The following is a 13,076-nucleotide window of genomic DNA, read 5'->3' as shown; positions in this document are numbered from 1 at the left end:
CATTAGTTACCACTCCCTCATCTTTTGCATCATCTGGTAACTTTATCGGTAACGATTTTGTTTTCTTCCAGATCATTGACAAAACTGTTATATAGCCTAGGCTCAAGAACAGATTCATGTGGAACCCCAGTAGAAACACACCCGCTCGATGATGTTTCCCCATCTTTTAGATCTATCAGTTAGCTAGTTTATAATCTATTTAATCCATTCAATCTCAGTCTCTATATTAAAAATCCTATAACTATCAGAATTGAAACAGCCTTGGCCATGCCCTAAACACCTCTCAAGGGAGTGCAGAGAAGTTAATTTGCATGCAGTGTTTCAAAATGAGTTTTAATGGATTTACATTATATTTGAACCCACTTTAGATGTATTATTTCTCCCTTTTCAACCTTCTCACTCACTATTCCTACTATTGTACTGCAATACAGTATATCCTATAATCATATGTTTGCAGGCCTGTGGTAAAGTAAACAAAACTTCAAAGGGTTATTATGGAAAGGCCTAATTGTTATTTTTCCTCACCACGCCTTGGGCCCAAAGTACATAATCATCCAGTAATTGAACTGAAATGCCTAAATGGCTGGATCCCCTAAAGGACATAGGTATTTATCAGTGAAGAAAGTAAAGAAAATTTAACAGACCCCTATGGCATTCTCCTGCACTAGTAGAAATACTATGTAAATATAGCTGACCTGGACCTGCTAGGCTCTTCTGAAATCATTACAGGATACAGAACAATGCTTGGCTGTTATGGGGACTGTAAATAATGTAAAGATAAGAAACAGAATTAAGCTGAAAACAGAAGTCTCAATTTTAAAAAAAAATAATTTGTGAAGAATTAAGAAGAGGGGATAGAAATACACCTATAACAACAGTGTCAATAATACTATGTGAAAGCAAATCCCCAAAGGGCCTCACATTTAATAGCCCCTCCAAAATGTGTATGGATAGTGGATCCCAGGCTTTCACTTACTGTAAGTGTCATAGAACTCATGAGATAGAGCACTGAAGGCCCTGACAGCTCTCTTTTACATTCTAAATGACATCTGCATTCAACAGAACAGAAATAAAGATTAAGAGAAACACCTCATACGACTGTGCTCAGCTTACCTCAAAATGTAATATTTAAAAAGTACAGAGAAACACAGGTCTGTCTTCTTGTACTGTAAGTAAGAACTGGTGTCAAAGCCTCAGAGGTCTTCATTGCTGCAGGAAAGGCAAGTACCACAGTATCCAAAGGACAATGGGAGCCTAAGCCACAGCATCTTACTCAGCCAAAACTCCTGATGAAGTCAAAAGGAATTTTGCCTGAGGAAGGGGCTCATCAGCGGGCTCTGAATACACAGCAAAAATGGTTCCAAGTACGTTTACACAGCACAAGATTAACGTGGCAAAAGATTCTCAGCCCGTCTTACACTTCAGTGATCAATAGAATGCCCATTACTAATTAATAAAATCACAATGATTTTGTACCTGTAGGAGGGTAACTTACTGCAAGTATACTTTAAGAGGTTATTAATACTTATGGCTTAGAACAAAATATGTCAGCATACAGATCGTGAAGAGATTATTTCAAATATATGTTTGTTGGTTGATTGCATAAGTGATACCTCTTATTGCTTGAACAACACCTCAAAGGCAAAATAATGATGACATGACAATGTATGTAAATCAAGAACTGCATGTGGGTTTATTTTACACTTGAGAAAACAGTGGATTTAATTGTGTGAACCAAAATGTACTGTACAATATTAATGATAAAACATCAAAATGTATAATTCATAGTGCATTGCTTGCTTTATTTTTATTTATTTATTTTTGTCAGATAGTTCCTTTAAGTACATGCATCTGGAAAGATGCAGGTGCCAGTAAAATTTCTCTATTTAAATCAAGCTGCAGGAACTAAATTTTATTCAAAAAGTGTGGTTTTACATTATATACACAGAAGTCGAATATAAAATGACAATATAAAAAGTTAAAAGAGAAAGCATACAGCCAGAAGGTACAAAGAAAGTTAAACAGTTTAAAATGGTACGATATGTAACATGTATTTTTTTAAGCTGATGCTGGCAATTTACAAGGAATGGAATCCAACATTTGCCCCTTTTTATGTTTTGTTTTTTGTTTTCATTTACCAATGCAGCACACTATAGAAAGGTGAGCTTGTACCAAAGCTTAACATTTGTAAATAACTATAAACTGCAGTATTTTACAGGGAAAAAAAGCATTTTTACACTTTTTTTTTAAACAACAGCTTGCATACTTTTTTTGCCAAAAAAAGTGGCAATTTTCAGCATCCAGAGGGTTTGGGCATAGTGGCAACTTGGTTTGCTATTTTATATTATTTTTATTTTTATTATTTTTATTATTATTATTATTATTAAACTCTTACAGTTGTGGCTTCCTAACCCCGTGAGTACTAGATAGCTTTCCTTCGTCCAAGAACTGCATGCATCTTTTCTCCACAAACCAGTTCTGCGTTAAAAAATGCTCATTCAGTTTAAAAAAAAAAATCTTTAGTACATTTTGTTTTTGACATAGCTTTGATTTGAATGAAATCCCTTTAAGCCTCTTTATTTATTTAATTATTTGGAAAGGCACAGAAATACTATTACAGTTCTTCGAGGGTTAAAACTTGACACTACTGGGTTCTGTGACCTTTATTGTCATGGCAACTTTGCAATTTTAGGATGTCTTTTTATCATTGTTCTTTGTGTCTTTCTTTACTGCTAAATTAATGTTTCTCAATAGTGTCTCCCACTATATTCTATAAAAGATAGCTTAACATCAAGGACAGATGTTGAAAATAAAGGTCAGACTTTTACTCACAAAAAAACCAAAACAAAGCAAAAAAAACCACCATGCACAGATCAGACAAAGAGCATATAAATATAACTACAAAATAAGTGTAAGAAAAACCAAGGTCCAGATAGGCAGTTCAGCAACAAAAGTAAGACTGATTTCAGAGGCTCAGGTCAGGCCTAGTGCAGTACTATGAAGAAGTTTAGTGCAATGTTCCCATGGTCACTTGCATACCTAGCTGCTTATCTGGACGCTATTGTTTTTCTAACTCAGTTACATAGATCAGATGGTCCTCTGGGGACTTGCCGTGTGTTTTACTAAGGTGCAGTTTGACTGCGTGCTTACTTGCAAAAGTTCGGTTACAGAGCTTACACTGGAATGTGGATCCCAAGTCCTCCTCAGAAATTCCAAGTGAACCCAAAGTCTTGTTCGTGAGGACTTTTGAAACATTCTGCTGTTCTTGAATCTGATTTAGTGGCAACTTTGACAGATCCTTCAAACTAAACCCTAAATGTGTCTCTAAGTGACTTATGTACGTAGAAGCAGTCCTGAATTGAGAGGCACAATCATTGCAAAAGAAAACAGGATGTCCTGTGTCTAGGTTCTTTAAAAACTTAGTTCCACCTGTCCTCCTTAACTGATACTTCACATTGGCCAGCCAGTGGCTAATTGTGGTCATGGAAAGACCAGTAAACTTAGAGATGTGTACCCGCTCCTGTGGACCGAGGTCTGACATAATATATTTGCCTTCTGGTGTCTCCCTCAAGCTGGAAGCAAACTGTGCTTGAAGGATCAGAAGATGCTGAGGGTTCCAGTTGGACTGCCTGCCTTTCCTCTTGTGTACTGGTGACAGCTCATCCAGAGCTTCCTCAAAACTGCTTCCATCAGCATCCGACTTCTCTGACACAGTAGACGGAGTCGAAGACTTGGGTGTCAAACGCCCGGTGAGATTTTTCACCATATCAGAAATATCCATTAGGGCGCTCTCCCTTAGAGGAGAAGAGACAGAGTCAGCCACACTGGAAACAAGAGGTTTGCTTTTGGACTTGGTTAAATCAATGGGCTGATCACTGTTTTCATAGTAGTACCGGTCGATGGCATCAGCCTGCTTGACCGGAGTGGTCGGGTAAATAGGTTTGTCCAACATACTGTTGCTAATTTTATACAACATGGCCAAAGGGTCCAAGGAGGGGCTTACTGGCTTAGAAACTTTGCCTAGGTGGGTATTCATAATGGACTGTAAAGCACTCAATGGGTTAATGAAAGATGGCTCAGGCGAATGATCTGTGATGATTCCTAAATTATTACAGCCATTTGCGACTTTTGCTTTGAGTGGCTCTGTACCATTTGGAGTATGAGCTTCAGCTGGACTGTCCTTTTTGACCTTCTGAACTTCTGCATTGGCACTCTTTTTCTGCTGCTGTTTGTTGTTTATTTCCTCTGATTTTGGAAAGTCTTTGTTTTCTTTAGCAGCAGGTGATGTTGGTTTAACCGGAGAACTCTTCTCTTTCTCTGCAGGTTTTTCTTCCCTCTTTACATTGATTTTACCTGTAACCTTCTCCACCAGCTCCTCCATCGCAGACACATTACTCTTGTGAGGTGGGGGTGTGAGACTACCTGGGGAATGGACAAGTGCACTGTGTTCCGACGACAGTGATTTTACACTACTGGCATAGGATGGCTGCATTTGAACACTCTGCACTGTGGGTTGTAGGGACTTTACTGTTCCCGGTAGCTGGTAAGCTGCATGAATGCTGGGGTATCCTCCCCAGGAAGGTGCTCCATTCTGAGCCTTGCTGATAGCTGTTGTCACTGTGTTCTCAAGGGATTTCAATATGTCTATTCCACCTTTAGGACTGTCATCCAGATCCTCCTCTCTGAGGTACTGATATAAAGTTGTTGGCTCAAATTTTTCCGTAGAGTCCTCACTCTCCTCTTTTATCTTTTTGTCTGTTTCAGTGACAACCACCTTTTCCTTTTCTGGGTCCTTCTTCTCCTCAGAGTTTGTAGACCCAGCTGGAGAATCAGGATGCTTTTTAATGTTGGAGGCTGGTAGTCTCGTATGGGTGGTGGGTGGCAAAGGTATGGACTGTATCTTTTCCTCCACCACAGGGTCCAACACTAGTTGTTTTCCTTTTTTCGAGGCGGAGTTGGTCACCTTCAAAAAATGACCAGTGACCATCATATGAGCAGTAAGTTGCTGCAACGTGTCATGAGAACTGCCACATTCCATGCATTTCAATATTTGGGCTTTACGGGCCTCAAACTGCCAAGTGTAGCTAGCACCATTTTGATAGCCATAGCGATTGTTTGGAGTCACATAGGGATTGGCAGTTTTCTGATCCTTTGCAGACTCACTCAATGCACCCTCTCCAGTGATCCCTGGTGGCTCAGGTGAACAAGGTGAAGCTAAGTCCTGAAGTGCTCGCTTTTTGGTAGAAGGGACCAATTTAGTGATGGCTGGTACTGGTTCCTTCAGAGGCACTTTCTGGTAATGCTTTGTTTTTATCATATGGACACTCAGGTCTTGCAAAGATTCAAATGAATGCCCACAGTACATGCATTTCAGCACTTTTTGAGCATCCTCTTTGCCTTCCATTTCCATAAGTGAACGTTTTCTAGGCTTTGACCACCGTTTGGTCTTTTCAGATTCTTTATCTCTGTTGTCATCACGGTAATGTCCAGTTTCATTCATATGCACTGTTAGCTCCACCAGTGTGTCATAGGCTGCACTGCAGTCTTTGCATCGAAATTTACTAGCACCGGTGAACACAGACCCATAGAGTTTATTGTTTTGCCGGTAAAGCTGAACTGTGCTGAACAGACTAGGCTCCGGGAGAAGTCCATATGAAGAAGTCTGCTGCAAAGTTTTCGCTAATGCAGCTTGGTGCCAGTCATAACCGGAGCCACCACTGTTACTGTGACTAGTATTACAGTTACTCGTACTAGTACTGGTACTCGTGTTGGTACTGGTACTGTGGGAGTTGGTGCTAGCATTGCAATTGGTGGTGTTTTCATTCTGGCTGATTTCATTGGTGCTGGTCGTTGGACTGGATTTCTTTAAGTCCAAAGCTAAACTGGACCAGCAAGACTCTGAGAGTAAATTTGCATACACAGCTTTTATTTGTGCCAAGCTGTCCTGTGGATAGGAAGCATTGTCTGTGCACTGATGATCCTCTCTCTCTTCTTGAGAGGAAGTGCTTTTGAAATGGGCCAGTCGATCACTGTTTTCACTAAACGGCGAACCATAGCCTGCATCTTGATTAGTTGCAGAGCTGACTGGGGAGTTCTGGTAGCTTTGAGCCTCTTTGAGCTCTGTTTCTTCATTGCACAAATACTCACTCTCCTGGATGTCCAGAGATAGCCCGTCATCCTCCACTCTGTCTTCATCTATTTCCGCTGCCTTCAACTCCTCCTCAGGAACATATGCTTAAAATATAGAAAAACAAGACACCGTTATGGAATGCGCACATTTTATATCACTGCCATCTCTTAGACTAAACACGTTAACCATGAGGCCAAATTTTAAAGGTACAAACAACACATCCCCACCACTTACACACTCAACCTGTACACCCTTAACTTAACGTCAACCTTAACTCTTAATAGGTAGTATTAATTTTTATGCTAGTAGAGTAACATGCGACAGACAGTACCACAATAGTCACCATTGTTATGTTTAAAAAGCATTAAGCTGATTCCTCTCCTCAATACAAGAGTAATTAAATAGAGCAGTAGTCAGGCAGTGAGATACATTATGTGTGTACAAAGCAGATGTGTGAGGTTGACATCTGTTCCATGAACCTAGGTTCTTAGAATCACTGACTGGACTGATCCCATTTGCTGAAGCCCTGTAGCAAACTGACCTCAGCTGCACCCTCAAGGGCAATCTCCTTGGCAAAATCAGTTGCAGACAACTGACTCTAATGGAGCCATACTTGGCAAAAGTGTCAGGTCAATTATTGAGGAGGTTCCTGGTGGCTTGTTGCATTGGGTTCATTAGAGAGTGGCGTAATCTCACAGCTCTTGGCTTTCACGGGCATAGAGCATTTTTTAATATAACATTTAAATGGTAAACTGACTTAAAGAGGACAACATAGATAACAATTATTATTGTTCTGTATGAACAGGAGATACTTTGTATCCCCCTACACTACAACATAGCATGGGTGCCACATTACTATTCTGGCAAGAGCCATTGGTAGCTAAAAATAAAATAAAATGAGTGAGCTGAATATTTAGAAGCGCTAAACATAAAACGTAAGACTATATTGATTATTGGCTTACAGTAAATATCAAACTTTGCTATTGTATTGCCATCTGGTGAAACTCTACAAATTACATGTTCATCTGTATCAAACTATTTTTTAAGCTAGCAAAGGTGATATTCATGAGCAGATGCCACTATATCAAAATACATTTACTCCAAGGGCCCAATTCACAAAAGTGGCTTACGTGCACCTAAGTCAGAGGTGGGCAAAGTATGGCCTGCGGGCCACATCCAGCCTGCAGGACCCTCCTGCCTGGCCCCTGAGCTCCTGGCCTGGGAGGCTAGCCCCCGGCCCCTCCCCCGCTGTCCCTCCTCTGGGCGGCTCTGGGCAGCCAGGCAGTGCAGTTGCAGAGCCGTGGCCTGACCTGGTGCTCTGGGTGACGTGGCTGTAGTGCCGCCAGCCACCGGTGCTCCAGGCAGCGCGGTAAGGGGGCAGAAGGGGTTGGATAGAGGCAGGGGAGTTGGTGGTGGTGACCAGGGGTCGGGGTGTGGATAGGGGTCGGGGGGGGGGAACACAGGGGTTGGATGGGGCAGGGGCCCTGGGGGGGGGCAGTCAGGAAGTAGAGGGGGGTTGGATGGGATGGCAGGGGGCAGTCAGGGGTGGAGGTTCCGGGGGCGGTCAGGGAACAGCGGCTGGTGGATGGGGTAGGAGTCCCAGGGGGGCCGTCAGGAGACAGAAAGGTTTGGATGGGGCAGCAGTCCTGGGGGGGGCCATCAGGGGGTGAGAAGCAGGGGGTCGGATATGAGGTGGGGGCTGGGCCATGTCTGGCTGTTTGGGGAGACACAGCCTCCCCTAACTGGCCCGCCATACAATTTTGGAAACCCGATGTGGCCCTCAGGCCAAAAAGTTTGCCCGCCCCGACCTAGGAGATAAATGTACATTTTCATTGTATAGTAGAAAACATACATGTACACTTTTGCCTCCACATTTATAAAAGAAGCACTTGGCCAGAAAAATCACCTTGGTTGTGGAATGTAGGTGAGTTTATGTGCAAGTCAAAGTAGAAAATAAACATGGGTTGAGAACAGCTTTCTGACATGGAAAAAAAATATTTTTACGTTGGGTGAATTGCGCACAGAGCCATTCTGAAATGTGTGCAATTCCCTTGCAGGAAGAAAGGTTGAAAGAAAGCCAGAAAAAGGCACTTCTGCTCCAATGTGATATGAAAAAAAAGAAACAAATAAAATAAAATACACTTATCACCCTAGGAAGTTTTAGTTGTTAGGTATTAATACAATTTGTGCCATTTTTCACAAGCAGTTGCTAATTCTTTCATTTCCAGAATTTTTCCCCTTTAAAAAAGCAAAATTTAATCCTCCCATTTTAACAGGAAGACTATTTAAAATGTTTGTTTTTACAGAACAATAGTATCTACAATCACTATGTGACACTTCTAAGTTTACAGTAGAGTCCTAATACACTCCCTGCACAACTATAGCCCCATATTTCAAGACAAGGGGATATGTGACTCATCCACTTCCATCCCCCTACCACTGTAGTGCTGTTCCTTATCATGTCCTCCTCAACCCTCTACCCAGTCTATAACTGCCTGTCTCATTCTTATCTCTGGAGATACTTTTGTTTTACTAAAAACGGTTACAAGTTAAAAATGACACAGTTTCAGGTAAAGTCTTATTAAAAGGGTAGCTGAGCCACAAGCCTTTTATTTGAAAAGTATGTAACGGTATCAGGGAGGAGGAGGAGGAGACCAGGCAAAACAGAAGAAGCTGGAGAAAAGGCTCAGAGGGAACCAGAAAGGATGATGTTCTCCAACAAAGAAAAAGAAAGAAAAAACTACTATTAATTTATTCTGTAAAAATCTCAGCTCTTACAGTGTTATCACAAGAATGTCACGAAGGGCCCACAATGTATTATAGCCTTGTAATGTTGTACTTTTATAATTTTAAATTGTGTGTGTGTGTTGTAGCGGAATCCACTAGCACAGCTGTAGTTAAGAGTCTGTCAGCACTCGCATAATACATTCCTGTTTTCAGGTATTTATAACTGCAAAAGAAAGCATTTTATAGGAGGGCAAATATAGACAATTATGGAATCTGGGACCTTTTTTTCTGACAGTGTTTTTCTAAATTAAAATTTCCAGGCTCACAGTGCATAACATAGACTAGGCCCTTCTGGCATTTTTTCCTTACATATAAAAATATGAGCTATTAATGACTGACAGTCAGTTACTATGGAGGAGCTGAAACTTAAATGGGACATATTTTCAATTGGTATAAATTAATGTAGCTCCAGTAACTTCAACTGAGCTATGCCAATTTACACTAGCTGATAATTTAATCCAATGTTTTAATAAACATGACTAACTTCTTCTTATTGGTTAGTCTCTAAGGTGCCACAAGGACTCCTTTTCTTTTAACTTCTTCAAGTTGCAGATCAGTGCTACAGGTCAACAATCTGCATGACTGGTCCAGTAGGTCGTTATTATTTTTCAAAAGTGGTAAAAAAATTACATTTTTAGTAATTACTGTAAATACCTGCTTCAAATCAGTTTCTATATGTAAGTGATAACTGATCCAAATTATATATATTTTTTTCTGTTTAATTTATGATGATCTTTCGTGTCGATTCTCATACACTGTTGATTGGTGGGGAAGTTTCTTTTATTTCCACCAGAAAGGGAGTTAAACTACACCAAAAAATGTTTAAGTTACGTGAAATGTCTGGTGCTAACCCACTAAAACAAAGAACCTGAGTGTTAAAATGAAATTCCATCTGTCACCTTCTTTCTTACTCTTAGTTTTTACTGAGACTACTACAAGGGTGAGTTCTTTTACATGCCAAGATATACTGAAATACCTAGCTAGAAAGTGGACAGAGAACCTTCTGCCTTAACGATGATTTTCCTTTCTTTCAAAATTTAAAATCAGATCCTGAAAACAATCCAAATTTTTATATATATGTATATATCTACACACACACACACACACACACGCATGCAGTTATTATAAATAATTTCTAAACAAACACACACATACACACACAATGCACATTAAGTAATATGGTAGTTTATTTGAATTGTTTTAATTTATATTATTACCATTAGAAACTATTTCATTGAAACCCTCTGATTATTGTTGAGATAAATATAATACTTTTTATTCAGGACTTTAATAATGTTTCTAGTAAGAATATTAATACAAACAACAGAATATGATATTTCACAAGGTCAATGAAATTTTCTAGTCCAGAAGTTTTCTATGACAGACATTACAGAAAAACAGAAAATAAAGACAAAGTTGTTACTTTTCAAAAATATATATTTACTAAAATTTCCCCCAGGGAAATCTGATGAATAAGTAGGCGTTGGAATTCTCTTTCCACAGTTATTTGTATAGAAAAGTGCTATTATCCTAACTCAAATAAAACAGAGAAACTGAGATTCTCTCTCTCTATTTAAAAATAACAGACAGACAGACAAATGGACAGAAAGATTCCAGTCATTTTTTTTTAAAATGTTAAAACAACTCCCATCAACCTTCTACATACACTTCCTGCACCTACAAAGATGTTGCAAACTGTGATACTGGGTAACATGTGTGTCCTGCAACCACACAGAAATATACAGAGCAGCAATAAAAATTCATCTCCAGCAACTTCACTATACCCAAAGCAGAAGATATTTTAGTGCATAATGTTGCCAATCCCTCTCTCTCTGAAAAAAAATCATCAAATTACAGACACAGGAAGAAATAACTAGCGATTGGAAGTGGTCTGCTTTTCTTTTTACTAAACCTTGTTAATATTTCTTGCCCACAAGATGTGCCTTCTGGATGCCAATGTTTCCCCACAGATGTACTATCATCTCTGAACAGCATTAAAATCTGTGCATTCTAATGTAAGTGGACATGAGGCGCTATATATCGAACATGTTAGTGGTTCAGCACATTGTGTTTGCTTCAGTGAGAAGGTTTACACTATAAATACACATCCATTGTCTGAAGAGGCAAACACACACTGGAAATATATAAATGGTTTTAAAACCATTATATTTTTTCATGAAAAATATATAAAATAATTTCTTAATCCTTAGCCCAGTACTTCTGAAGGAATTTCTCTCTAGCCTAGATATACTTTTCCATTTATAAAAAGGATTGTAGTATTCAGACATTATTTTAGGAATGGCAAAAAGTGATAACTGTAGAGTGAAAACTCTATCAAAGCCAGACAATAATGGATCAAAATATAACTGTAAGGAAAAAATATCAAAGTATTTAAGCCCCCAATTCAGTAAAACACTCAACTATGTGCATAACTTTAAGCATATGCTTATGTCCCATTGAAATCAATGAGACCTAAGTATGTGTTTAAGTGTTTTGCTGAACAGGGCTTGGGCATAAAGTTCTTTGTTGAATAGGCCTAACCGGGGACAAAATAAATCTGGTATCTTTATGAACCATCACAATTCAGCACACAACAGGTGTGTTTTCACAGCATCTGATGTTTATCCATCCAATAGAAAACAGCAGCTGAAGTTTCCACAGTTCTGTACTGTCATCTGGCATGAACCAGGTTCCCGAGTGGGGGTGACTTGCACTTATGTGAAAGCACCTTTCACACCTCAAAAATATGATTAGATAGACAGATAAACAGATAGTGTATATATTTACCAATATATTTTCAGAGTATAATATTATTAGTGATTCACAAAAGAGAATCCAAAAGCCCACATTGTAAGGCGTTAAGATACCTGCTGGAGGATTTGAAAATTTTCCAAATTAGAACATATGAGTTCTCACTAAGAATCATAACAAAAATCCAAGAAATATATTTGTGTATGTTTATATATATATATATATATATGTATATATTTTACAATGTCACTACAGTGCCAAAAAATGGGTTAGTCACAACAATTGCTGAAGAGCAGTACAGCCTATCAGGCAACCAAAGGACCTTCTCTAGTGGTTTGTGTCTTTCATTTATAATTGCAAGAAAATAGGGGGCAAAATGCTAGCACTGCTTCCCTTGTAATTTTAATATAATGGGTCTAAAAGGTAGATAAGGTATTGAAACAAGAATGACCTCTGTGCTTCGAGCAAGTTGAATGATAACCTTAAAGGCAACCCATTAAAAACCAACAGAAAGATTCCTCACCTCCTTCTCTGCCTCCCCTTACCCACCATCTATTCCCCTTGGAATGAATGCTGCAAATTATTAGCCAACCTTTGCAATTGGAGACAGAAGCGGCTTGCATGCGGGTGTATTTTCACAGCGATTCTAATCTGAGAAATGTACTTGCTTTTCCTCCTCTATCTGATAAACTATACATTCAAGCATTCTCATTAGTGTTCCGATCACCAAAGAGAGCTGGAGATGAATCAGTCCATCCACCCCTCCTCTCCCTGCTCTGTCGAGATTATTTCATTGGAATGTTCATTTTCGCCCCTGCTGGCAACATTAGAATGGAAGTATTTAACCTGTTTCCATTACTTATACAAATTACCATTATGGGGTAGGACAGATGTTAGAATCATGCCACATAACTGACTTTCATACATTCTTTACAGGGAGGATAAGAAGAGGAAAAGCTGTTAGATCATATTATCCAGTCTCAATAATGTTCTCTCTGCTACTAGATTCATTAACTTCCAACATCAATGTTTCACTTTCTTTCTGTGCGAAAATGCTCCGTCTCGTTGAGCTCATTTAATTTGGAGCAGGAAGTCTTTGTCAGGAATAATTTTTTGATCAGGTGCTCTAACTAAGGAGTGGGGAGGAAAGAATAAAGAAGAGTGGGGGAAAACCCAACACCTTGTCGAAAATGTTATTTCTCTAACATGGATGATGAAAGAGAAGTCAGTTAAGACGCTGGTACTCAAAGATGGCTGTCACTTCAGATAGGGGATGGCACGACTCACCTCGACAGGTGACACTTTGGTGGAGTAAAGACTTGCTGCATTATTGAGAGCACCAGAGATCAGGATGACAAAGACTGTAGGCCCAGGATGCCTGGGGCTCCTAGAGAAGTGAATTCAGCAG

At 39.5% G+C, this 13,076-nt stretch overlaps 1 protein-coding gene across 1 annotated transcript in view; it reads right to left on the bottom strand.

The window, feature by feature from the left end:
- Positions 1–1,689: 1,689 nt before the first annotated feature.
- The window catches only part of TSHZ1 (teashirt zinc finger homeobox 1), a 55,680-nt gene continuing 44,293 nt past the window's right edge, over positions 1,690–13,076 (bottom strand). Inside the window, exon 2 of the mRNA XM_077810514.1 lies at positions 1,690–6,234. Coding sequence (XP_077666640.1) covers positions 3,059–6,234 — 3,176 coding nt within the window. The 3' untranslated portion in view covers positions 1,690–3,058. The remainder of the gene's footprint in view (positions 6,235–13,076) is intronic.

This window comes from Eretmochelys imbricata, chromosome 2, assembly GCF_965152235.1.
Source record: "Eretmochelys imbricata isolate rEreImb1 chromosome 2, rEreImb1.hap1, whole genome shotgun sequence".
Taxonomy (NCBI): Eukaryota; Metazoa; Chordata; order Testudines; family Cheloniidae; genus Eretmochelys; species Eretmochelys imbricata.
The sequence above is the reverse complement of the archived record's forward strand: the minus strand, read 5'-3'. Positions and strand labels throughout refer to the sequence as shown.